The sequence below is a fragment of the Chenopodium quinoa genome, unplaced genomic scaffold, assembly GCF_001683475.1.
Source record: "Chenopodium quinoa cultivar QQ74 unplaced genomic scaffold, ASM168347v1, whole genome shotgun sequence".
NCBI classification, from domain to species: Eukaryota; Viridiplantae; Streptophyta; class Magnoliopsida; order Caryophyllales; family Amaranthaceae; genus Chenopodium; species Chenopodium quinoa.
This window is the reverse complement of record NW_018744268.1, coordinates 339,488-365,330: the sequence shown is the minus strand read 5'-3', so window position 1 is coordinate 365,330 and position 25,843 is coordinate 339,488. Positions and strand designations below refer to the sequence as shown.

The window sequence follows — 25,843 nt, the reverse complement described above, 5'->3', positions numbered from 1 at the left end:
CAAGCCCACAAGGTCTCCTCTCCCCTACACTCCAAATTCTCCTTTTGCCATCCTCATCAAACACATTAAGTCAATAGTTGATGAATGAAGGCAACCTACAAAATAAACCAAAAACACAAGGAAAGGTAAGAGCAAAAATCAACAAAGAAAAATATAAGAAAGGATAGAAAAGAGAGTTGAGGTGACAATCCGGTTGCCTCCCGTAAGCGCTTTTCTTTAACGTCGTTAGCTCGACGTTTACCACCCATTCAAGGTGGCTTGAAGAGAATCATTTTATGACTTGAGCCGACGACCATTAACCATAAAAGAAGATGAGGGATCCAAGGGAGAAATCCCCATGGCACCATTAGCAAAAACATCTTTCACCAAGAAAGGGCCACTCCATCTTGACATGAACTTTCCGAGAGATAACTTCATTCTTGAATTGTAGAGGAGGACTTTATCACCAACAAAAAGCTCTTTCCTCTCAATAAGCTTGACGTTATCTTCCTTGGAACGAGCTTTATAGGTGCTAGCACAATCATAAGAATCAAGTCTAAGATCCTCTAGCTCATGAAGATCCAACCACCTTTTCTCCCCTGCACTTTCTAAATCAAAGTTTATCTTCTTGATTTCCCACAAAGCACGGTATGCATGATTTGCCATAGACAAGGCGATATGGAGTGGTGCCAATAGGTGTCTTGAAAGCCGTTCTCTAGGCCCAAAGAGCATCATCCAACCTATCCGACCAATCATTTCTATACCTTGCAACTGTCTTTTCAAGAATAAGCTTTATTTAACAATTGGAGACCTCGACTTGGCCACTCGTTTGAGGATGATATGGAAGGCTAAAGCGTTGATGAACCTCATGTTTCCTTAACATCTTTTGGAAGGCATTGTGAACAAAATGAGAACCGTTATCGCTTATCACAGCCTTAGGCACACCAAACCTTGGGAAGATGATTTTTTGTAACAACTTCAATACTACTTTGTGGTCATTTGTTGGGGAAGCAATGGACTTAACCCACTTAGAAACATAGTCCACACCCACAAGTATGAATTGATTCCCATATGAAGATGGGAATGGCCCCATGAAGTCAATCCTCCATACATCGAACACCTTCAACTCAAGAATAGGTTGTTGAGGCATCTCATTTCACTTGGAGAGATTCCCAACTCTTTGACATTGGTCACATGGCTTGACAAAGCCCCATGAATCCTTGAAGAGATGTGGCACCACAAACAACATTGAAGAACCTTAGTAGCGGTTTTGGAAACACCCATATGGCCACCACTAGGATCCGAATGGCACATCTTTAGAACACTAGGAACCTCTTCATTTGGAACACAACGCCTAAGCAAGCCATCAACCCCTCGTTTACAAAAGATGGGATCATCCCACAAGTAATGTCTTGCCTCCCTCTTGAGTTTCTTTCGTTGAGTTTATCCCTAATCTCTATTTCAAAAGTTTGTAGTTTAAGCACCCAACGAATCAACCTTGGCTTGGACTCCTTCTTGGCAAAGAGATACTTGAGAGCCACATGATCTGTGAAGACAATGGTCTTGGAACCCAATAAATAACACAAGAATTTCTCAAAAGAGTGAACAATGGCCAATAATTCTTTTTCTGTTGTTGTGTAATTCTTTTAAGCCCCATTTACTGTCTTGGACATATATTTAATCACATGAAGCTTCTAGACCAAACGACGTCCCAAAACACCTCCAATTGCCCAATCACTAGAATCACACATCAATTCCAAGGGTAGATCCCATCTTGGGGCTTGAACAATGGGGGTAGAGATTAGGGCCTTCTTCAATCTATTAAATGCCTCCAAGAATTTACCATTAAAAACAAATTCAACATCTTTTTGAAGAAGATCATTAAGGGGCTTGGCAATGAGTGAGAAATCCTTGATGAATCTTCTATAGAAGCCTGCATTTCCTAAAAATTATCTCACTCCCTTGACATTCACCGGAGGTGGAAGCTTCTCAATAACCTCGATCTTGGCCTTATCCACCTTTATTCCTTTATGAGAGATTTTGTGTCCAAGCACTGTTCCTTCCTCCACCATGAAGTGGCACTTCTCCCAATTCAAGACAAGATTAACCATCACACACCGTGCCAAATATTTCTCAAGATTCACAAGGCACTCTTGAAATGAAACCCCACCTACGGAGAAATCATCCATAAACACCTTAATTTCTTCCTCCAACATGTCTCCAAAAATGCTCATCATGCACCTTTGGAAAGTTGCGGGGGCATTACAAAGGCCAAAAGGCATTCTCCTATAAGCAAAGGTCCCATAAGGCATCTGAATGTTGTCTTCTCTTGATCATAGGGGTGGATTGGGATATAGAAAATCCCGAATAGACATCAAGGAAGCAATAAAACTTATGCCTTGTTAGTCTCTCTAACATTTGATCAATAAATGGAAGGGGAAAGTGATCCTTCTTGTTGGATGTATTTAGACTTCTATAGTCTATACACGGCCTCCAACAAGTGACCGTCCTAGTCGGAATGAGCTCACCTCTCTCATTCTTGACTACGGTCATACCCCCCTCTTAGGAACGACATGAACGAGAGAGACCCACCTAGAGCTTGAGATGGGGAGTATGATTCCCGCATTCAAAAGCTTGGTGATCTCTTTTTTTTACCACCTCTCCTATTTGAGGATGTAGCTTTCTTTTTCGTTCAATAGAAGGAAGGGTACCTTCCTAAAGCGTTATGTGGTGTGTACACAAAGCGGGGCTTATACTCTTAAGATCATCAATAGTATAGCCCAAAGCACCTTGGTGCTTTCTCAAGACACAACATAATGCTTGAGCTTGACTTTCACTCAAGGATACACTAACAATTACGGGGTAAGTGGAATTTGGGACTAAGAATTCATACCTAAGGTGTGATGGTAGAGGTTTGAGCTCTACCATAGGCACACCTTTACCTTCTTTTGTTACGGCCTCTTGCAAAGCTTCATGGCTTGAGATCTTCAAACATAATTGTTCATCCACTTCCTCCATGCTTCCATTAAGCAATTCCTCATACAATGGCATCTCCTTGCATGGTGCACCTAGCTTATCTTTGTTCAACAAAAAATTCTCAAGAGCATCGTTAGAGGTGAACAAGTGATCATGCATGGAAGTCACAACATGATCAAGAGAATCAATCGTCATGCAATTTTCTAGAGAAGAACTTGGATATTTCATGCTTTCATTCAAATCAAATTCTATGACCTCATCTCCTACCTTAAGCAAAATCTTTGCACTCTTGACATATATCATAGCACCCGAGGTAGCAAGAAAGGGTTTACCTAGAATGATAGGAATGGTAGCATCTTCATCCATTTCAAGCACAACAAAATCCACTTGGAACACAAACTTCCCAACCCTCAATGGAACATCTTCCACTTTACCTTTTGGAAACTTGATTGACCTATCGGCTAGTTGTAAGGTAATGTTGGAAGGTAAGAGTTCCCCTAGATCAAGTCTTTGCTAAACCGAATATGGCAGTAGGCTTACACTAGCTCCTAAGTCACATAGGGCATTATTAATTTGCATATTGTTAATAGCACAAGGGAAGGAGAAGTTTCTGGGGTCTTTCAACTTGGGTGGCATTTTGTTCATGATGATCGCACTACAATTTTCAACATCACAAGTCCTTTTCCCACTGAAAATGTCTTTGAGGAATTTGGCATAGTTAGGCATTTGGTTGATCACATCGGTGAAAGGTAGAGAAAGGTGAAGTTGTTTGAGCATATCAATAAATCTCCCAAATTGCTCATCCAATTTGTGTCTCATTAATTTTTGGGGATAAGGGAGCTTGGGTTTCACAATCTCTTTCTTTACTCTCACCTCTCTAGGTGTCTCAACCACAACCTCATCTAAAGATGCTCTATCTCCCTCATTCTCAACCAAAGCTTCCTTGGGGACCTCTTTCTCTTCACTCTTCTTGGCAATCTCTCCTCAAGAGCCTTACCAGTCTTTGTAACAACAGCATTCACGGGTTTCTTAGGATCTAGGCCTTGGGAAGTTAAAGAAGAAGGGCTTGCTTGGTCTTTCAAAGCATTAGCAAGTTGAGAAATTTGGTTTTCGAGCATTTTGTAATGGGTCATCATATCATTGAATTTCTTGTCACTAACGGCCATGTATGTTTTCAACAACTTGGTTTGATTTTCAATTATTTCCTCCAAATTTGTACTAGAAAAAGAAGGTTGTGAATAGGAATTTTCACCTTGAGTCATTAGAAAAATTCCGAGTAGGGGGCCCCTTTGTGAATTATTTTGAAAATAGCCCTTACCTTGATTGTTCCAATTACCCCTATTTGATTTTTAACATAACCTTGATTATGGTTTCCACTACCTTGGTTATGATTTCCATAACTTTGGTTTTGATTACCATAATTTTGGTTTTGATTTTGACTACTATAACCTTGATTGTTATAATTACCACGAGAACCTTAGTTCCCTTGGTTCCTATAACCACAACCTTGGTTATAGTTGTCAAAATTACCTTGGTTTTGTAATTCCTATTTCATCGACCTCTTTGATTATCAAACCTTTGCACATTATTATTTGACACATAGTTCACATGCTCACTCTCATTGTTGTCAAAATCATCACCACATTCCAAAGAAGCATGAGGGCAATTATAAGAGTCATGATCATAAGATCCACATGCATCACAAAACAAGCAACCACTAGGCATATTTTTTTAGAAGGGAGGGGGTTGAGAGTTAGAAAGAGTACCTTTCCCCTTAAATTGGGAGGGACGATTCGATGCTTTAAAAGAAGAAGAGGTTTCCAATTTGGCCTTGATTGCGGTCATTTCTTTTCCCAAGTTTGTTATTTGTGAGGATAGGTTGTTATAGGGAATATTTCAAGCATTATCCCTAGCTTCAACCCCACTGTAATCATACACTAAAGTACGGTGGCGTCCAAAAGGAAAGAAGATAGAGCAAAAGAGTCGCCAACAAGTTTTTTAGGAACTTGTAAACCGTTCACGAGGTGAAGGTTACACCCCTTAACGATCCAAGAGATCGTTAACTCCAATAGGTCTGGAACAATGACTGATAGTTCGGGGATGAAGGTACAAATCCAACCTAAAAGAGATTGAACCTGCCCTAATAATAGGCCTCTACTTTATTCTGATCGTACTCATGTGCGCTTTCTAACTAACATGCAATCAATAGGATTAACCCTAAACCTGTTTATCAATGTTGGCTGAATATTAATGTATAAATAAGTCTATTATTGACGATCACTTAAATTATAATCAAATTAAACCTAACAAGATTATTAACTATCTTATTAAGCATGATTACAAGTACCAATTCCCTTTAAACATGCATAAAAGGCGTGATCAAACATTAAAAATAAATATATCAAGCAACATAATAATAATCAAATTATATATATAAGTTATACGTCAATTAATAAATAACATGAAATAATTCATAAATTAACAAATTACGTAAAATAATTCGTAAATTAACAAATTATGTAAAATTATATAATTCGACACAACAATAATCATAATCATAATCATAATTATCATAATCATGTTCATGTTAAAGCATAATAATAGCAAGATCCTATGCATGATACTAACAAGATTAATAACAAATTCTAGCATGTCACAAAACAATAAAGATCAAAGCTTTAACCCTAACATGATACTATAATGATATTAGGAAAGAAAATAAAAGGCATCGCAGGAATCAGGATTGATATAAGTAAATCTCCCTAAATATCATATTAAAGAAATCATCCTAAAATGATACTAGGAAAATCCTAAACATGATACTAGGAATCAATAAAACAATCTAAGCATGATTTCTATATCATAAAATCAATAAAACAATTAAAGCACTTACTTGGATACCTCGTATCTCTTTCTAATAACAAAATACATGCGTTAGTAACTTCAAGGAAAATAATAATCAAAACAATTAAATCAAATAATTGAAATAGAGATTTGGGACCAAACCCTCAAAAATTAAAACCTTTCACGTCTAAGACTAAGGCAACTTCGAACTTGGCTAGGTATGAGGAATTGCGTTTGTAAAAGAGCTAATGTATGAGGAATTGCGTTTGTAAAAGAGCTAGGCTTAGAAAGAGACAGAGAATCAAGAAATTCTTGATGAGAGTTGATGATTAAAAAAATGGAGATATGACCTCTATTTATAGAGAAAAAAGAGGGTCGAACAATAAGAAAAGAATCCGAATTTGAATCGATATAGAACTCGATGGACAGCAGTTTTTTCGGATTTTGTTTTTATCATATCTTTTGATCTAGAAATCTAAAAAAGGCATATAATATGTCGTTAGAAAGATCTTGAATTCTAATTTCCAACCCAATAAGAATCAGATTAAAATTGTTTGTATATAAAAAGATATTGCCGAAATAGTAGGACGGTATCAGTTTTGGATAGAGTTTCATATCTCATTCATATCTTTTTCGTTATAAATCGGATTTAAATCATTGGAAAGATAATTTCAAGATCTATCCAACCATATAAAATTGGATAAAGATTATGAGGCACAAAAAAAAATCTGACTGTCTTTGAATGTCTTTAAATTCGAATAGAATTAGGATTTTAGAAAAGGAAAGTTTTAAAAAAGGAAAGTTTTTATTTAACTCAAATTCTTTGATTTTATCTTCTTAAAAAGGATAATTAAGATCTTTTAGAAACTTATAGAAGCTTCTAATTAATCCTAATTAGTTTAGAAATAGGATTAAACCTTTGGACCCTCCACATGATCATTGGGTCTTAGGTAAGATCCTATTCGAGCCAGTTTAGTATTTTGGCCATAACTTCCTCATTATTCATCAGAATTGGGCTTATAATATATCATTGGGAAGGTCTTTTCAAACCCCATCAAACTACACTGTTATTGGACCCATATTATGGACCAAATAAAAATGAAATGCACATTTTTCAAAAATAGGGTAAGAAAAGAAATATTTCAAAAACAGAAAGAAGAGATATTTTAATAAAAACATCCTCATCACTAGACTTTTCACACTTTCTCTTTGTTTGATAATCAAATGACATGAAAGGTATTCATCACTAGGTTTATTTTTGGGGAGACACATTTGGGTGTCTACAGAAGCCCCCACTTTGACTGAGTTTGGAGAAACACACGTTTCGAAAACAAAAGTCAAAGTATGGATAAGGACGGAGAATGATTCAGAACATTCTGTGATCCTAAATCATTCTTGTAACGTCGATACCTGCAAACCAGCGTTAGTTAAACAGATAAGAGAGTTAAGAAACGCGTATCTTGTACCGTCGAGCACACATCTCTGAAAGTAACTGATTTGCTGTTGTACCTTGTATTTTTATGACCTCCTACAAGCTAGAGAATGACATCCCGCTTGAAGACTGCTACGCTTGTAACTGCCTCCAATATCCTCTATGATAATCTTCCGCAAGCCAGGGAACATTATCGAAGATTGCTTCGCTTGAAACGGTCCTCTTCCGCTTTGTGACCATCTTCCACATCTTAGGGAACATGATCGAAGACAACTTGGCTTGAAATCACCTTTAGTTGTTTGTGACAACTCTCCACAATCTAGGGAACGCCATCTTGCTGTTTTAATGTTCACTCGTCTCTGAACAAAGATATTCTTTTTTTTGGATATGTTCACGCGCCTCTGAACAAAGAGCTTCTTTTTAATATGTCCACGCGTCTCTGAACAAAGAGCTTTGATGATATGTCAACGCATCTCTGAACAATAGAGCTTTTGAATAATATGCCCACGCGTCTCTGAGCAAAAGAGCTTTGATGATATGTCCACGCGTCTCTGAACAAAAGAGCTTGAAGGAAATGTCCACGCGTCTCTGAACAAAAGAGCTTGATGATATAAATGTTTGTTGTGATAATATTCCGAAGAAAAATTTCCGAAGACCAACGCTAGTCGATCTCTAAAGCTCGCTTGAACTTTGCTTCCGCTTCTCCAGTACGTCGGTGCTTTTGATTATGTCGGTGTCTCTGCTGTTTATGAACCTGTATGTCGGTGTCTCTGCGATGAGCCAATGTTAGGCGCTTTAATCTAAGTGAGACGATGTTTCGTCAGGTCGATCACTTATTGCGATTGTAATCAAACTGACTACTTAATCATGTCAAATTGCTTATAGGGGCTAACTGGCGTACCAAGACACCCAAAATTGATGTATGAGGTCGAAATCACCTTTCTGAGAGGCTTCGAGCTCTATCGCTGCTGAAATATCTCTAACATCAAGAATGGGCTCTATCGCCAGACGCTGGGATCTAGAGTCAGGCGCTGAATTCTTTTGCCAGACGCCAGATGTTGTTGCCAAACGACAACCTTATTGTCTGGTGCTGGAGTCGGGTCTTCCCTATTCTGCTCTTGCTGCCACTGTTGCCTTGTTTTGCTCCGAACTTTGAGCTTGGTCGTTTCCTTTCAACCAAATCCGCTCAAATCTTTTGTAAATTAAAGCTCTTCATCTCTAATTTACTGATCCATGTAACTCATTTTATCTTGGAGGAATCTCTTGTGTCATATTCGCGGTTTTTTCAAAAAAACAATCCGGGAATGTCCCCGCTTGCTGGGATGCACCTACATTTATATCTTTGACTATAGGACTTTACTTATCTTTCTTTAGGGTTGACCTAAGACTTAGTGTTGCTTGACTCATTGACTTGTCATGACTCAAGGTATAAACTTGACTTGCTGTGATTGACTGACTCGAGGTTGACTCGACTCAAACTCAAAGTGTTTGACACGTGTGTTAGACTCAAATCAAGGTGATATGAAACGACATGACTCAAAGTGTACATGACTCGATGTGCATCGTAATGTGATCGTGCGACTCAAAAATGCCAAAAATGCAAAAAATTTCCGTCATTTTTGTGGAGGGTACCAACTTTCTCCCAAAAAAAAAGACGCAAAAAAGAAAGAAGCGAAGTTTTTTAAGGTGCATGTTGAATGAGCTTAGTCAAATGTCATTTGATACTATCTCTCAAGGTGCAAGGATTAACCCATCCCAGGCTATCTCAATTGTTGACTCAATGATGAAAGCATTTGGGTAACTTAGGCACGGAGGCTAAGCAATTCATACTTCGTGATGCAATGACAATTATGATTGATGAGTGATGTTGATATGACAAGGCATGCTTCAGCGTTGTGTAAAGATTCCATGACAAAGGATTCCTAAGGGAAGTATATTTGGTCATGTATGTGTGATGTGTGTGATAGTGACACTAAAGTTAGGCCGCAAGGGCAAAGTGTGAGGGAAAATATATTGAAAAGAGTCAAATGGTGGTGACTCTTAGGCTAGGTAAGCTAATGATGTAGGGATCAAGCCCCCAAGTCTAGCTCTAAGTAAATAGGGATGAGCATAGGAGATCCCTTGATATGATCATGGTGCGTGAATGTGAATATGAATGCATGTTTATTACGGCCGCACCTCGATGTGAGGTTGCCTACGTATCCGCTAGGAATCAGGCCGAATGTAGCTCTAGCCAAACCTCGCACAAGTATGTGTATACCTCAAAAAAGTCTTTTCAAGGGTTGTAACGTCGTTAGACTAAAGGTTAGAGAAGAAGGGGATAAAAGACTCAAGACCCTAGATAAGCCCCCAAGGTGTGTAACTTTGCTTTTGGATCTTTATATTTTTATTCTTGAGTTTCTACTCTTTTTTAGCTCTCTTTTTTTTTTGCTTTATTTATTTCTGCTCTCTTCTTTTTTTTTTTTTGGCTTTTGCATTTTATATTTTTATAAGTGTGGGAATCCCGATCATGCAGTCTATCACTCACTTGGCATTCATGTTTCTCAGGCACGGTACCGAGCACTCGATAAGAGGCGCAATCTAAGACGTGTTCATATCAAAGACATTTTCATATCAAAGACATTGGAACACTTTCCCTTTTGTACACTTTTATTTACTTTTTGCTTATTTTAAGTCTCTCAAGATTTTTATGAAATTGAAAATTGCATAAGTTGCACACTATCCCATCCCTAGGTTAGGTAGATGTAGGTTAAAAAATGAAGGGTCAATCGTTAGACGAGGCTCAAAGTGGTTTATGAAGAAAGGATTGTAAATTAGAAAGGTGAAAGGCAATATGATGTGGCTACAAGGGGTGCCTTAAATCATTGGTATACCTTGTGCTTAGTTTGACATGGTAATTTTTTTATTTTTATTTTTTGGCAATGTTATGCAATGATCATATGAAAGGAAACAAATGCTCATTTTATTGAAAGGGAAAAAAGAAAAAACCTACAAAAATAAATTTAAGGGAAAAGAAAGGTGCCTATGCTAGACTTATTGGGGAAAGGGTAAGTAAAAGAAATAGAAAAAAGAGGTCATGAAATTTTGTCGTTGAAGCTCGCCGCTGTCTTGTGTCGTTTGCTTCATCATCACCCAGTCTTCTCGTTAGCTAGAGGCAATTGAATCTTATTTGCTTCTGTGAGATCTTGAATGAGATTTTGAAACCTATAGCATTCATCAGTAGTATGATCGCGTCCTCGATGGTACTTGCAATAAGATTTGGGATTCCATCTCGAAGATCGATTTTCTGGCGTTGGATCCTTAGTAGGGCCAATAGGCTTGATTAATCCTTGATCATAGAGACGATCAAAAGCAGCATCGTAGGTCATTCCAACGGGTGTGAACTCTCTTCTGGGTTTCCTTTTAGATCCTTGATTGTCCATGGCTAAGACACCATTATGGTCAAAAGTACCAACACTGTTACTAGAGTAGGTGTTTTCGGAAGTAGAAGGATAGTCGTTCTTCTTTCCTTTACAGCCAGTGTTTTTATTGTTACTAATCTTGGCCTTGTTGTCGCACGGAGGAACATGAAGGAGATTTGAATCAATGAGATCTTGAACACAATCTTTGAGGGCGAGACATATTTCGGTGGTGTGACCACGACCTCTATGGTATCGACAATAAGAATTTGGATCCCAATTGGGAAATCATTTTTCAGGCAGAGGGTCTTGACTGAGACCAATGAGGTGAAGAAGACCTTGATCGTGAAGATAGTCAAAAGCTTCATTGTAAGTCATTCCTATTGGTGTATATTTTTCAATGGTCCGTTTTTCCCGTGGCTTAGGAGCATTGAGTTCTTCATTAAATCCTTGGCGAGAATTTTATTCGATAACCATCACCTGATTTGCTAGTCCTTCTACCACATTCAAGAGCATGGCAACGACATCTTGCAGTTTTCGAACGTCCTCTTTTAGACTTGACGAGTCTTCCCTGGTATTATCTAAGAAAAGACTTTCATCCTCCTCTATCATGGCCACTTCATCGAGAGAGGTTATATAAGTTGTCTCGATCATGGGCTCACCTACAGGTGTGATAAGGAGTGAAGGATCGAAGGATGTTTGATTTTCTGCGAGGGCTAGAACCTCGGATGTTTTATTGTCATCAATCAGATCTTGAATAGCTTCTTTGAGTTTCCAACACTCCTCAGTATCGTGTCCCTTTCCTTGGTGATATTTGAAATGTTTATTAGGATTCCACATAGGTGGCCCGGCTTCTGGAACTGGATCATTGATAGGCCCTATGGGCATGATTAGTCCTATGTGGTGTAGCTTTTCGAAAGCTGTTTCATAACTCATACCAAGTGGAGTGAACACTCTTTTCGACCTTTGGATTCGTGATTTAGAGGCGTTCGTAGCATGTACTTCATTAATGGGAGAGGAAGAAGAAGGATGGTCATTCTTCTTTCCTCTCGCACTATTATCTTTCAGAAGGTCATCTTCAAAGTCAATGCCTATATTATACACAGCCCTGAAAATATTCAAGTTGTGTTGGTATCTTAAGTGCTTTGAATACTTCCCTTGGAGATTCTTGATAAACATCCTCGCAGATTCTTTTTTGATAGGAGCCTTGACCATATTAGCAGAAGTTTCCTTCCATTTGTTGAAGAAAGAAGTGAACCCTTCGTTTTCTTTTTGATTTAATATCTCAAGTTGTCGGTGGTCTGTTTCGTCTTGAATGTTGCACTTTTATCTATCTATGAAAGTATTTGTTATCGACTCCCAAGAAAAGGTTTTCTCTTTGTCAAGGGAAAAGAACCATTATTGACAAACGGTCTCAAGAGATAAACAAAACAAAGAATGAAAGACTTTCTTATCAATCCCCTTAATGTTCATTATGGTTTCGAAAGCTCTTAGATGAAAATAAGGGTTGTCAGTTGCCTTGAATTTTGGGATGTCGTTGGCATTCAACTTCTACGGAAGAAGATCTTTGTCCATCGAGACCCCTTGTGAGCTAATGCCTTGAAACTTGTAGTCACTAGACAACTTGCTCAAACTTTCTTGCATGAGGTCCATCTGTTGTTGCTTCATAGGGTCATTGATCTTGAGGGTTAAAACCTTCAATGTCTTAGTCACGGTAGTCAATTGATTCTTAAGTTCGTTGACTTCTTCTTGAGTTGCCATTATCTTCTTAGCTTTCTTCTTTTGACGAATCGGTTTATCAAAAAGTAAGACTTGAACAAAGGTGTTGTCTTTGATTAATCGCCCTTCTCTCCTTGACCAAGTATTGTGGAAAGGGAAATTAGGGATATTCATTGTTAATTATTTGACTCAACTCTATTCAACATGCATAGATGAAAGAAGGTGGGAAGAACGAAGGTTGTAATGTGAAGAAAGAATTTAGAAAATGGAAACATGATATAGATGGTGAAATATGAGAAAATTAGGAATAGAATGTACCCCCAACTCAAATGACGGAGAAAACCGACTCATGCATGAACCTAAGACATGGTCATAGTGTATATACATATTAGTGGGTGCTTTATTGTGAGTGAAAGTAACATGTTGAGACTCGTGTCATGACCATGTGGCTAGACTATGTGACTAGACTCGAACAAAGACTAAGTTAAGACCTCATGTATATGCATTAAACTGGACAGGCAGTGGTATTTTAGTCATAACTTTTGATCTGTGACTCTGATTGGGATGAAACTAACTCCAAATTATAGATAAATCTCGGGGCTACATAGTTAATTGTCCGGATGCGCTGCGCGGAAGCTTAACCGTGAAGGGTTGGCGCGAGTGGATGGGACACCGCGAATTTAGAAAATATTCGCTTCCATGGTTTGGTGAATTCAACATTCTCGGATGTACCCTTTGTTTCTCAGAGCGTTCAGTCAGGTAGATGGAGCATGAATTCCCAGAGGGTTCTGTTCATATGTAGAACACATATGGGTTTCAGAAAAGTGAGAAAAACTCAATCAGGAAGTAGGATCGAGCGAACAATGCTAAAAACTGGTCGAAATTAGAACGCATATTTCTTGCTCGATATTAGAAGAATTTGGCGCCAGCAAACAGAGGTTGGCACCGGTTTTTGGCTGTAGCGCCTGGCGACAGAGCTGTCGTCTGGCACTACAGTCAAAATTCTGGCGCTAATCTTTGTTCGCTGACACTAATTCCTACATGCCTCAGCAGCTTTCCGTGCTCGATAAAATTTTCCAGTTTCACGCAGTGTATTTCGGTCCTAGTTGTGAAAGATATTCCTCAAATTTCCTACGTATAAGAATCCTATGTTTTAACTCATTACGGATGGTATTTCCAATGAGATCTTTTTATGCATATGAGAATAATGTTAATCAAAATTACGCACATGAAATACATAGAACGTTTCGAGTCTCATCCACTCATTCTAAATCATTGCCGAAAAAAATTTCAGGAATTAAAATAGAAATCCTCCCCAATGGAGTCGCCAAAAAATGTAGGGAATATTTCAAGCATTATCCCTAGCTTCAACCCCACTGTAATCATACACTAAAGTACGGTGGCGTCCAAAGGGAAAGAAGATAGAGCAAAATAGTCGCCAACAAGTTTTTTAGAAATTTGTAAACCGTTCACGAGGTGAAGGTTACACCCCTTAACGATCCAAGAGATCGTTAAATTCAATAGGTCTGGAACCATGACTGGTAGTTCGAGGAGAAAGGTACAAATTCAACCTAAATGAGATTGAACCTGCCCTAATAATAGGCATCTACTTTATTCTGATCGTACTCATGTGAGCTTTCTGACTAACATGCAATCAATAGGAGTAACCCTAAACCTGTTTATCTATGTTGGTTGAATATTAATGCATAAATAAGTCTATTATTGGCGATCATTTGAATTATAATCAAATTAACTCTAACAAGATTATTAATTATCTTATTAAGCATGATTACAAGTACCAATTCCCTTTAAACATGCATAAAAGGCGTGATCAAGCAATAAAAATAAATATATCAAGCAACATAATAATAATCAAATTATATATATAAGTTATCCGTCAATTAACAAATAACATGAAATAATTCGTAAATTAACAAATTACGTAAAACAATTCGTAGATTAACAAATTATGTAAAATTATATAATTCGACACAACAATAATCATAATCATAATTATCATAAAATTGTTTATGTTAAAGCAAAATAATAGCAATATCCTAGGCATGATACTAACAAGATTAATAACAAACCCTAGCATGTCACAAAACAAAAAAGATCAAAGCTTTAACCCTAACATGATACTAACATGATATTAGGAAAGAAAATAAAAAGCATCGCAGGAATCATGATTGATATAAGTAAATCACCCTAAATATCATACTAAAGAAAGCATCCTAACATGATACTAGAAACATCTTAAACATGATACTAGGAATCAATAAAACAATCTAAGCATGATTTCTGTATCATAAAATCAATAAAACAATTAAAGCACTTACTTGGATGCCTCGTATCTATTTCTAATAACAAAATACACGAGTTAGTAACTTCAAGGAAAATAATAATTAAAACAATAAAATCAAATAATTGAAATAGAGATTTGGGACCAAACCCTCAGAAATTAAAACCTTTCACGTCTAAGGCTAAGGCAACTTCGAACTTGGCTAGGTGTGTCTAGTGCTAATGTATGAGGAATTGCGTTTGTAAAAGAGCTAGGCTTAGAAAGAGAGAGAGAATCAAGAAATTCTTGATGAGAGTTGATGATTGAAAAAATGGATATATGACCTCTATTTATAGAGAAAAAAGAGGGTCGAACAATAAGAAAAGTATACGAATTCGAATCGAAATAGAACTCGATGGACAGCAGTTTTTTCTGATTTTGTTTTTATCATATCTTTTGATCTAGAAATCCAAATAAGGCATATAATATGTCGTTGGAAAGCTCTTGAAGTCTACTTTCCAACCAAATAAGAATCAGATTAAAATACTTTGTATATAAAGAAGATATTGCCGAAATAGTAGGACGATATCAGTTTTGGATAGAGTTTCATATCTCATTCATATCTTTTTCGTTATAACTCGGATTTAATATTATAATATATCATTGGAAAGATAATTTCAAGATCTATCCAACCATATAAAATATGGATAAATAATATGAGGCACGAAAACAACATCTATCTGTCTTTGAATGTCTTTAAATTCGAATAGAATTAGGATTTAATTAAGAAAAGGAAAGTTTTAAAAAAGGAAAGTTTTTATTTAACTCAAATTCTTTGATTTTATCTTTTCAAAATGGATAATTAAGATTTTTTAGAAACTTATAGAAGCTTCTAATTAATCCTAATTATTTTAGAAATAAGATTAAACCTTTGGACCCTCCACATGATCATTGGGTCGTAGGTAAGATCCGGTTCGAGCCCTGTTTAGTATTTTGGCCATAATTTCCTCATTATTCATCGAAATTGGGCTTATAATATATCGTTGGAAAGGTCTTTTCAAGACCCATCCAACTACACCATTATTGGACCTATATCATGGACCAAACTAAAGTGGAATGCACATTTTTCAAAAATAGGGTAAGAAAAGAAATATTTTCAAAAACAGAATGAGGAGATATTTTAATAAAAACATCCTCATCAATAGACTTTTCACACTTTCGCTTTGTTTGATAATCAAATGACATGAAAGGTATTCATCACTGGCTTTGGTTTTGGGGAGACACATTTGGGTGTCTACAAATGTTGATCGCATTTAGATGGTCTATAGAGTACACCGAAGAGCTACTCTTCATAGTTGAATCCCTCTCACCATCTTGCCAATCTCTATAGTACTTTACCACATCCTCAATACTGTCCACCACTTCTTCCTCCGTCCTATTCATAACGGGACCTCCGGCTCCCCCATCAAGGCATGATTTGCCTTGAGGACTTAGGCCACCATAGAAAATTTGAATGACTTAATTGGTTGGAATTCCGTGGTGGGGACACTCCCTTTGGTACTCTTTATACCTCTCCCATGCTTCGTAAAGGATTTCATTAGGTCTTTGCTTGAACCCTTGAATCTAAGCTCTAGCCTCTGCCATTTTCTTTTTGTGGGTAAAACCGGGACAAGAAATCCTTGGTGACTTCGTCCCATGTTCATTGGGAGTTTGGCTTTACCTCCTTATCCAACCACTCCAAGGCCCGACCTATGAGAAAAGGGAAACAACTTTAGCCGGATGAACTCTTGAAAACTATGTTTACTTTGATAGTATTGCAATACTTTTTGAACTCCTTGAGATGGGTCAACGGACTCTCATTCTTAGCTCCTCTATATTGTCTCCTCTCGATCAAGGCGATCATAGCCGGCCTAATTTCAAAATCATTCGCCGGTGTTGTAGGAGGAGCAATTCACTTCTCAAACTTGTACGCAATGGGAATTCCCAATTCTTTCAAAGAAACTCTTGGATGTTCTCCCAGGCTTAGTTCTTCTTCAAATCCTTCTTCTCTTGAGGAACTAAACTTCAAGGATCGACTAGCAATTCTTCTCCTTGAGAGAGTCCTTTTGTTTTCCGGGTCAAAAGGCACAATGGATCGATCACGAGCTCTATGCATGCAAAACTCAATGAAAATATTAGTAGCACGGCTACTAATGTAGCCTTAAGAAATAAAATCTTTTTTTATTTTTTTTTTCAATTAAAGTGAAGTAGACTCAACAACTGAAGCTATGCACCAATACCATTCCCTGGCAACTGCGCCATATTGATAGAGGAATAAATGTGTCGTCAATTGACTATCCCTAGATCAAACACAATTTATAACAACCTAAACAAAACTAATACAAGTATAAGACAAGTATAGGGACAAACCCAAATGAGTGAGTTGGTATTAACTTTAGCTTAAGTCAAGCTACTTCAAAGATTGTAGTAAGAAAATGGTTGGTACTATGGTAACAAAGCGAGATTAATCAAGTAATTGAAGAAACTAAACAATAGGGATATAGGTTCCACATGCAAGTTCAATAATCATGCTAATTGATAGTTCATTCAATTGATTCAAGCATTGCAATGGACAAACAATAGTAGCAATCAAAAGAATTCAAGAGCTATTTCCTAGAGGCCAAGCTAGGGGTCACTATGAATGGCTAATCAAGGAAAATCACAATCAAACTCAATCAATTAAAACAATTCTCAAATTGATGGTTCATGTCATTAAGAATTGCAATGCAATCTAGATTAATCTTATAGGTTGATCACTCCTAATCTAATTAATCACATGCAAAACTATGTCAACAAATTTATTTGCAACAAACAATCAATCAATGATCAACAACTAGTACAAATTATCAGTCAAGCATGCTTCCCCTTCTCCCTAGCAACTAATCTACTCACTAATCACGGTGTAACTCAAGAACAAATCACTAGAAATTGCATTGATCATCATTCTAAATAAAAATCAAGAGAAAACAATATCAACTACAATATCAAATTCAAATCTAAGGAAATCAAACGATCAAACATGAATCTAAAACAAACAAGTAAAGATATGAACTAAAAGAAGATATTCTCACTAATATTAATGATTGAAGATGAAGAAATCCATGCACAATTGAACCAATGTTGAATGCAAATCCAAATCCAAGAACTTCTCTCTAACTTCTCCCTCTAAAACTAAGCTGATAAAATTATCTAAATGTTAGTTTTCAAAAAGGAATTACAAGTATATTTATAGGCAAAGAAGGAAAACAGGATTCCCGCGCCCTCTCTAAGAAATCCCATGCCCGCGGGGAAATGGGTACGGAACCCATGACAAACCCCGCGGGCTGTCAGGTCAATACCCGCGCCCGCGGGTCAACTAGCCCGCGCCCGCGGCAAAAGCCACCGCGCCCGCAGCAAGGGCGCGGCGAATCCCTTGCTCCCAAAGAGTAATCAGAGGGACGCGGTCTCTCTAATCTAGAGTGCTCTTTCCAATCTACCCGCGCCCGCGGGGAGCTCGTGGCTAGACCGTGGAGAGTTCCTGGTCGAATTTGGCTAATTTGGTGCAATCGAGTCCGCGACCGCGGCCTTCAGGACCCGCGCCCGCGTCAACCTTGCAAGAGTTGATGTCCTCTTCGAGACCTCTCCAAGCCATCTCTGAGCAGATTGCTTCCTCCTTGCTTAGTCAATATAGCTTATCTTGATCCCTTTGCAAAGACAACTCCTAGGTACCTACGAGATAAAACAAAGGAAAGAGTAAAAGGGAAAAAGGGCCAAATAAAAGGAAAACACGAAGAAAACATGAAAAACACAAAGATTGAAAGAAAGAAAGGAACTAAAGAAAAATGGACAAAAAATAAGATAAGAAAGAATGAAAAAGGGATAAAATCATCCTAAAAGACTACCCTATGAGTGCAATAAATGACACTCATCAAACAACAACTCTACCAGCAACGAAAACCTCAAGTTCACAACCAAACCACTCGCAACCACCTGCGAGCAGCAATTCAATCACGCATTCCCACACCCACCCACCAAACTCACCTCCAATCTACCACCAAAATCACCACAATGCCACCACCATTTCACACCAACCCATTAACCCCCGAATTCACCAACACCAGCAACCGCAATACACCACTCCGTGCAACCACAACATCCACCTAACCACAATGACCACCAACCCACAAAACTCACACTCCTAGATTCGCACTTCCCTCACTTAAACACCACCTCCACGCACCCACCACCAACCTCCGCAAATAGCAGCGATTTTCGGCCAACACTCTTCACACTTTGCAAACAATCGAACCTCAATTAAGGTTTAATTTGATAGAAGCTATTTGCGGCCGCGTAGCCCTGTCAGAAGGAGCAAAAATTGAGTTTAAATTCAGATTCAAGGCACTAGCATTTGCGCGATGTCTTCGTGGGCGCGCAAATGTGGGTTTAATCACGAGCTTCTCACGTGATTTTAATAAAAATCGGATGGCCACGATTTGATGCTCGATTATAGTTGATGGTTGATGAACGGTGGTGATGGAGATGCGCTTCAATGGAAATCTGAGCAGCCACGAAATGATGATTTGTGGAGGTATCATTGTTTTTAAGGGTGTTTTGGATTTATTTCCCTTTTTATTTTTATTTTATTTTATTTTATTTTTATTTATTTTTCTATTTCCTTTTCTTTTCTTTATTTTATTTTCTTTTCTTTTGTTTCTTTTTTCATTTTCTTTTATTTAGCTTAGTATGAATACCCATTTTTGGGGTAATTAAAGGGAGACTCTATTATTCTATTTTTCTTAATTAGTTTTAGGAGAACTTCTCTCTCTTAGGGTTAGATTAGATAATTTTAGAGATAGAAAGTAGATTATGTCTCAATTTTCTTCATTGTATTCAACTTTTGGTCAAATTCATTTCATTCAAGCAACACATCAAGTTTTCATCTTTCATTAATCCTTTCTTTAGTTATCTCTAATCCTTTCTTTTAGCTTTATTTATTTTCCTTATTGTTGTTTTTTTTTTTGTTAATCTTATTAGTTCATCTTGTTATTATTAATTTCATTGTTCTTAATCATGTTTTGTTTTGAGTTTCTTGAGTTTATTTCTAGTTTTGATATTATGTTTAATCTCCCTTCTCTAGGCTAATTTCTTAGATAGGGGAAGGGGGTGGAAAATATGTGTTGATATTGGATGAATGATGATGATTTGATTGAACTCATGCCATAAATTGATGAAATACGTGATTTTTGATAGCTTGAGATTATTGTTGCACTTTATTTGATGTTTTCTAGTTTAAATGCATGGAAGTGATTTGAACTAGATTAAGATCATCTATATTTTAATGATTGCATGAGATTGAGTTATTAAATTGGAGTTTTATAAATTGTGTTTATTTATTCTCTTGGTTTTATTGTAACTAATAGGATGCATGAGAATGATCCTTATTAGTATAAACCTTTTTCATTGATTTTCCTAGACTATTACATGAGAATGAATTGTTTAGGTAGAATCTTGTGTTCTTTGGCATGTTTTTCATGATAATCATTATTATTCCTCTCTTTCTAATCATATTTGACATCCTCATATCCCTAGCGTCATTCTCTATTGACTTTAATCATCATTATCTTTGCTTATTTGTAGTTTTAGTGCTCTTTATTAAAAAAAAACCAACAAAAACGATCCCCTTTTTACTCTTGCATTAGAGAATATTAATGTTAAATTAGTGTGCTTCCCTAGTGGTTCGACCCTTTACTTGCAACTAACTAGTTTTGTGTATGTTTAGGTATTATATATGAATAATTTGATTAGGGAAGTAGTTTAACGACCTATCTAACCCTCGATCAAATTTTGGCACCGTTACCGGGGATCGAACCCAGGTCACCCGTGTGACAGACGGGAATACTTACCACTATATATAGATAATTGATTGCGTTGCAATAACATAAAAATAGGCTAGCCTAACCCAAAAACAAAAGCATTAAGTTCCTATAAACTAAGCCCGATCATAATTAGGCTTAAGCCTGAGCTTAAAACCTAAAAATGACGGATTTAGAGGCGCCTAGGTTAAAATTAATGTTGTCGCAGATAAATACACGCGCATCTCAATGAGCCGCTCTGGTTTAGCGCGCGCAAATATGACGGTTGCGCGCAATACCCAGCGCAACTGCTAGTGATGCGTTTGTGGAAGACTAAGAATTTCATAAGAATATCAAATCGAATCTTACCATAATACCGCGTGCAAGACAAATAGTCGTGTTGCCTATAGCAGCACAACTAATTCACTTACGCAGAGTTGCCGCGCGCAACCCTTTTAGATGAGGGCGATACCTTCTGCGGCAAAATGCTTAGAAGCCTAATTTTATCCATTCCCTATAAATAGGGGCTCAATATGAGGCTCAAAAAGACAAAAATTTACCTAAAACGCTCGCAGAAATCTTGTGAAGTTGTTTGCTATCAAACCCTCTTGTCCTAAACAATCATTCCCTTTAATATTTGTTAATACCTTGGAGGTTCCTGAACAAAAAAGAGTCCATAAGTGTTCTAAACGAAGATCTAGAAAAGAGAAGTGGTAAATTCCTGAGCACTTAGATTAGTCATCTTTATTTTTATTGTTTAAGATAAATATAATTAATTAATTAGTGTTGTTTGGTCACTTTAAATGGAAATCTAATTAATAAATTCCACATAGGACCTTGCGTTAAATAAGAATAGAATTAAATAATTAATTGCTGAGCAATCACTTAAGCCAAGGCGAATCATGTTTATTTTGTTCTTCTCACGAATTCGAATCAAATAAAGAATAACGAGTTTGCAATGTAATTAATACGTGATCAATGCGTGTAAATAAAATCAACTAACTGTTTTTGCTAATTATCCCTTGACCTCTACTTGGGAGAAAGGCATGAACGAGGTTTATGAGTTTTCCTAAAATTCATTGGAGACTCCTACTTGTTTATTACAAAAAACCGTGATGAGTGTATCATTTCTAATTCAAAGTCTCCCAAATTGTCAGGAATACAAATCCTAATACACCCTAACAAGATAAAAATCCTAGGCTTTTAAAGGGTCATGGGCATCTAAGGAGAAAGAACCCCTACGATGGGAACACCCTTCTTACAACATGACTAGAGCTTGTGAATTCACTCACCTCCATGGGAGCCTTGCCCCTCAACCTACCCTTTCTCCGAGCACGATCCACCGCAAATAAATGAGACCAATCATCCAAGATCGGCTTGCCCGACAAGCCCCACCTATCAAAACTCTCAGGGTTCGGGAAAGATAATGGGTTCAGAGGAACATATGTAAAGCGCACCCACCAGGCCGCTTATAACCATAAGTGGGCGGGGTGGTGCCAACAATAGCACTAGGGAGGATTTTAGGACTTTCCAATAAGGGTAACAAAGTTTTGGTACAAGGGAATGGGTCATAGGGTTCCTATTGAGTGATAGGTCCTTGTTGGACCGGGAGGTACGAATAGTTCAAGTACGATTCCGACCCCTCCCTCCTAACATGCAAATCATACACTTGACTAGCATGAAAATCATAACCAAGAGAGAAATTGCGCCCCAAAGGCATAGAATACAAGACATTAGCTATAGAATCAATCTTGGCATGCAAAGTAGTTAATTCAACTGAAGTCACTAGTGGAAAAAAACGCTATTAGCAACTGGCGAAAAGTGGCTTTTAGTAACTGGCACTTGGGACTGCTATTGTAGGGGCTACTAATGAGAAATTAATTGCAACTGGCGCTTGTTCATTGCTAATATTCATTATTCGCAACTGGCGTAGTGCTAGGCCAGCTACTAATAGTATTTATTAGCAACTGGCATAATACTAGGCCAGCAGCTAATAGTGGTTATTTGCAGCTGGCATACACTAGGCCAGTTGCTAATAGTCTTTTTTATTTTTTAAATAAAAAGACTATTAGCAGCTGGCTAAGGACTACGACAGTTGCAAATAGTCAATTCTTTAAATAAAAATAAATTACAATTTTTCCAAAATGATATACAAATTATATTAAATATTGTTTTAACAAAATTTAAGTTAATTATGTAGTATACATTGATTACAAATAAAAAAAAAATACAAGGCTGCTAATAGGCTTCTAAAGAACCTAGATACTCCAAAATATATGCAGGTTCTCCCAATTAACAAAACGAGAAAGAGCATCGATCAACACCTATAACTAACACATTCTGTATTCCACCACCTGCAATTTATAAAGCAAACAATTAATTTTTTATTTTTACAATAAAGGATACAGAACCTTCATGAGAGTAAAGATAACAAACCAACAACCCACTAGCTTACGGCCCCTATTTATTAGCCTGGATAAAGAACCATTAAAATAGAAAATAATCCATGTCATACGGGAAGGTCAACTTGCCGGAAATATGACTATTATGCCGAAAAGTGGAGAATTAAGGTGTTATACTTGACAAACTCTGGGGCCCTAAAAGGTGTTCCAATTCCCCATACCAAAGATAATGTATTTTCTCACAATATTTAAGTCATAATATCCCTATAATTGTCAACCCGTAATTGCATGCATCAAAGCTTCTAGCGTAGTCGTCAACTACGGACGACTATGGTCGACTACAATAAGAGATTAAATCTCAATCGTTGATGTTTTTTATTGCTTAAGCTCAGCCTTCGAAATTATTTTAAGTTACACATCAATTAAGTCATGACAACTCAGTTTCAACTCAACGCCCAGTCAGCAAAAGGTTGTTTGGTTCATTACTTTTAGAGGGTAAATTTTTTTTTTTCAAGTTATAATATTATAATATATAAATAATCATTCAAAGTTATTAAATTGTTGAAAATCATCCAAAATACACGATTGACGAAATTCATTTGTATACCTTCATCCCCATATTTATTTTCAATGGGGCACCTAATTTTTGATCTATTTTAATGGGGCAGTTCATCTTCAACCTCCAATCTTCATTATTCATCCAAATCACATACAAAAATTACCAAATTAATCAATAATATTAATGTTTAATCATAATATTTATGCTTTAATTTTTTTATTTTAGAGTTTGTATCAATTTAACTATTTGTGTGAAAAAAAATAATGGAAAAATTACGGATTATATCTTTCAGGATTAATTGTTAGAATTGGAATGATTTTTAGCTTAATGTAGATTACATAGCTAGTCATATGAAATAGTGAATAATCATCCACTATTGTTGAATGTTGAAGCTCGAGTATGATTTTATGTGAAAATGAATTAAAATTAAACAAAATAATTAAAAGTAGTAATCTTATGATATATTTAGGAAATCATATCAAATTCGACAATCTTACTCACTTCCCATACAAAATTCCAGAATAATAATTTAAAATAGATAAAAAAATTTATAATCATTGTTTTTTTAACTTGATAATCATGGAAAGCTATAAATAAGGAAACTAGAAAATATATCCTATCAAAATTTATTCTCCTGAATATATGATACAATTCCCTAAATATATTTTAATAAGTTTGCATTATTGTTTCCTTCATTAACGTTATTTTGGAGAGGTTTTTTTCTTAAAAAAAGGAGGGGTAGGAACTTTTCCATGAAAATTGCTAAAACAAAATTTTATTCCTCCTTTGCATTGGTTTCATTCCCTAACTTTTTTTAGGAATATCATTTCCTTTTTTTTTTTAGGAATATCATTTTCTAACTAAAGTGACATACTTCTTTGTGTTCTTTCAAAAAAAAAAATCATACTATCTTGATAAAATTTTGTTTATTTTTATTACTAGCATAGTTTTTTTTTTTATTTATTTTTTTATTTTTTTATTAAACAATTACTAGGATAGTTACTTATATTTGATTGTTATTCTACTAGATTAGACCCGTGCGATAGTATATACAACACGGATTGTAAAAAATATTGAAATGAAATAGCTTATTTCTATTATTATTTTCTTGTATATACTTATAAATTATATCATAAAAACATATCTTTCAACATAAATTTAAAAACTTTCTAACTAGTAGCATTTTGTAATAAGTTCAAGTAAGTTTTGTTCACCTTATTTTCATCTATTTCAGTTGAAATAAGTTCAAATATATTTAGTTTAATACAGATAAATTCAGTTTAGGAAAAATAAGTTATGATAAGGATTAGAATAATTGAAACTAAAATAAGTTTTTATAAGGTTTAATAAGGGTCTGTTCACATTTACTAAACTGAGCGAAAATGAACTGATTGGAGCTAAACTGAACTAAACTGATTGGAGCTGAATTGAATTAAACTGAACTGAACTGAATAGAGTAGAGCTGAAATGAATATTTTACGAGAGAAGGAAGAGGATATGGACAGTATGGTTACTTTTTCCCTCAATTATATAATTCCAACATTGAAAGGATTTGGTTTATTAATGGAGGGAGGGAAAAATTAATCCTTCCATTTCTTTTTCCTTCCCTTCTATAGTATCCAAACAAGAGATGATAAATCTCTTCTTTTCTTTTCTCTTTCTTTTCCCCCAATTCTCTGAATCCAAACAAAGTGTTAGAGATCGAGGAGGGTTTTTTTTTTAAAAAATAAAAATAAAAATAAAAATTATGAATAAAATATAGTATTTATGTTTTTTTTTAATTGTAATAACCTTCAAATATTCTTTATTGGGATTTAGGACTATATAATACTTAATTGAAACTGCCTAATTTGATTGTAATAACCTTCAAATATTCTTTATTGGGATTTAGGACTATATAATACTTAATTAGGACTGCCTAATTTGATTGTAATAGCTTTCAAATATTCTTTACTGGGATTTGGGACTATATATAATACTTAACTAGGTAGTCTAGGTTAATCCCGTGCGATGCACGGTTTAAATATAATTAAAAACTTACTTATGTGTTTGTAATATAAATATTTTAAGAAAAACATAATAAATTGTTATCAATCCCTTTAGTTAGATTAATTAAGCTAAAAAATATTCTAATTAACTTCATAGTTATAATAAATTTTTAAAATGTTAGCATTCATTTTTGATTCATTATAGAAAAGTTGAAGAATTAATAAAAAGGGAAAAATAATCCAAACTCTACCATCACTAATAAATTGTGTAATTAGTCATTTTAGCCATGAAAGCTTTTAGAAAAATGTATAATTAATCAATAATTTTCAAATATTAGCTTTACTTTGAAAAGGAAAAAAAAAGAAAAAAAAAAGAGAGAGAATGATGTCACAAA

At 36.0% G+C, this 25,843-nt stretch overlaps 1 protein-coding gene across 1 annotated transcript; it reads right to left on the bottom strand.

The window, feature by feature from the left end:
• Positions 1–273: 273 nt before the first annotated feature.
• On the bottom strand, positions 274–1,129 carry LOC110694900. Its single transcript, XM_021872101.1, has 2 exons — positions 845–1,129; positions 274–750 (listed from the first exon to the last, which is right to left on the bottom strand). Exons 1-2 carry the CDS (start codon positions 1,127–1,129, stop codon positions 274–276), a joined length of 762 nt encoding a protein of 253 aa, XP_021727793.1.
• Between the last annotated feature and the right edge of the window lie 24,714 nt (positions 1,130–25,843).

Coding starts and splice junctions, on each gene's coding strand:
- LOC110694900 (XM_021872101.1), bottom strand. CDS start 1,129: ATGCCTCAACAACCTATTCTTGAGTTGAAGGTGTTCGATGTATGGAGG. Junction 751..844: donor AGATGTTAAGGAAACATGAG/GTTCATCAACGC, acceptor TTGAAAAGACAG/TTGCAAGGTATAGAAATGAT.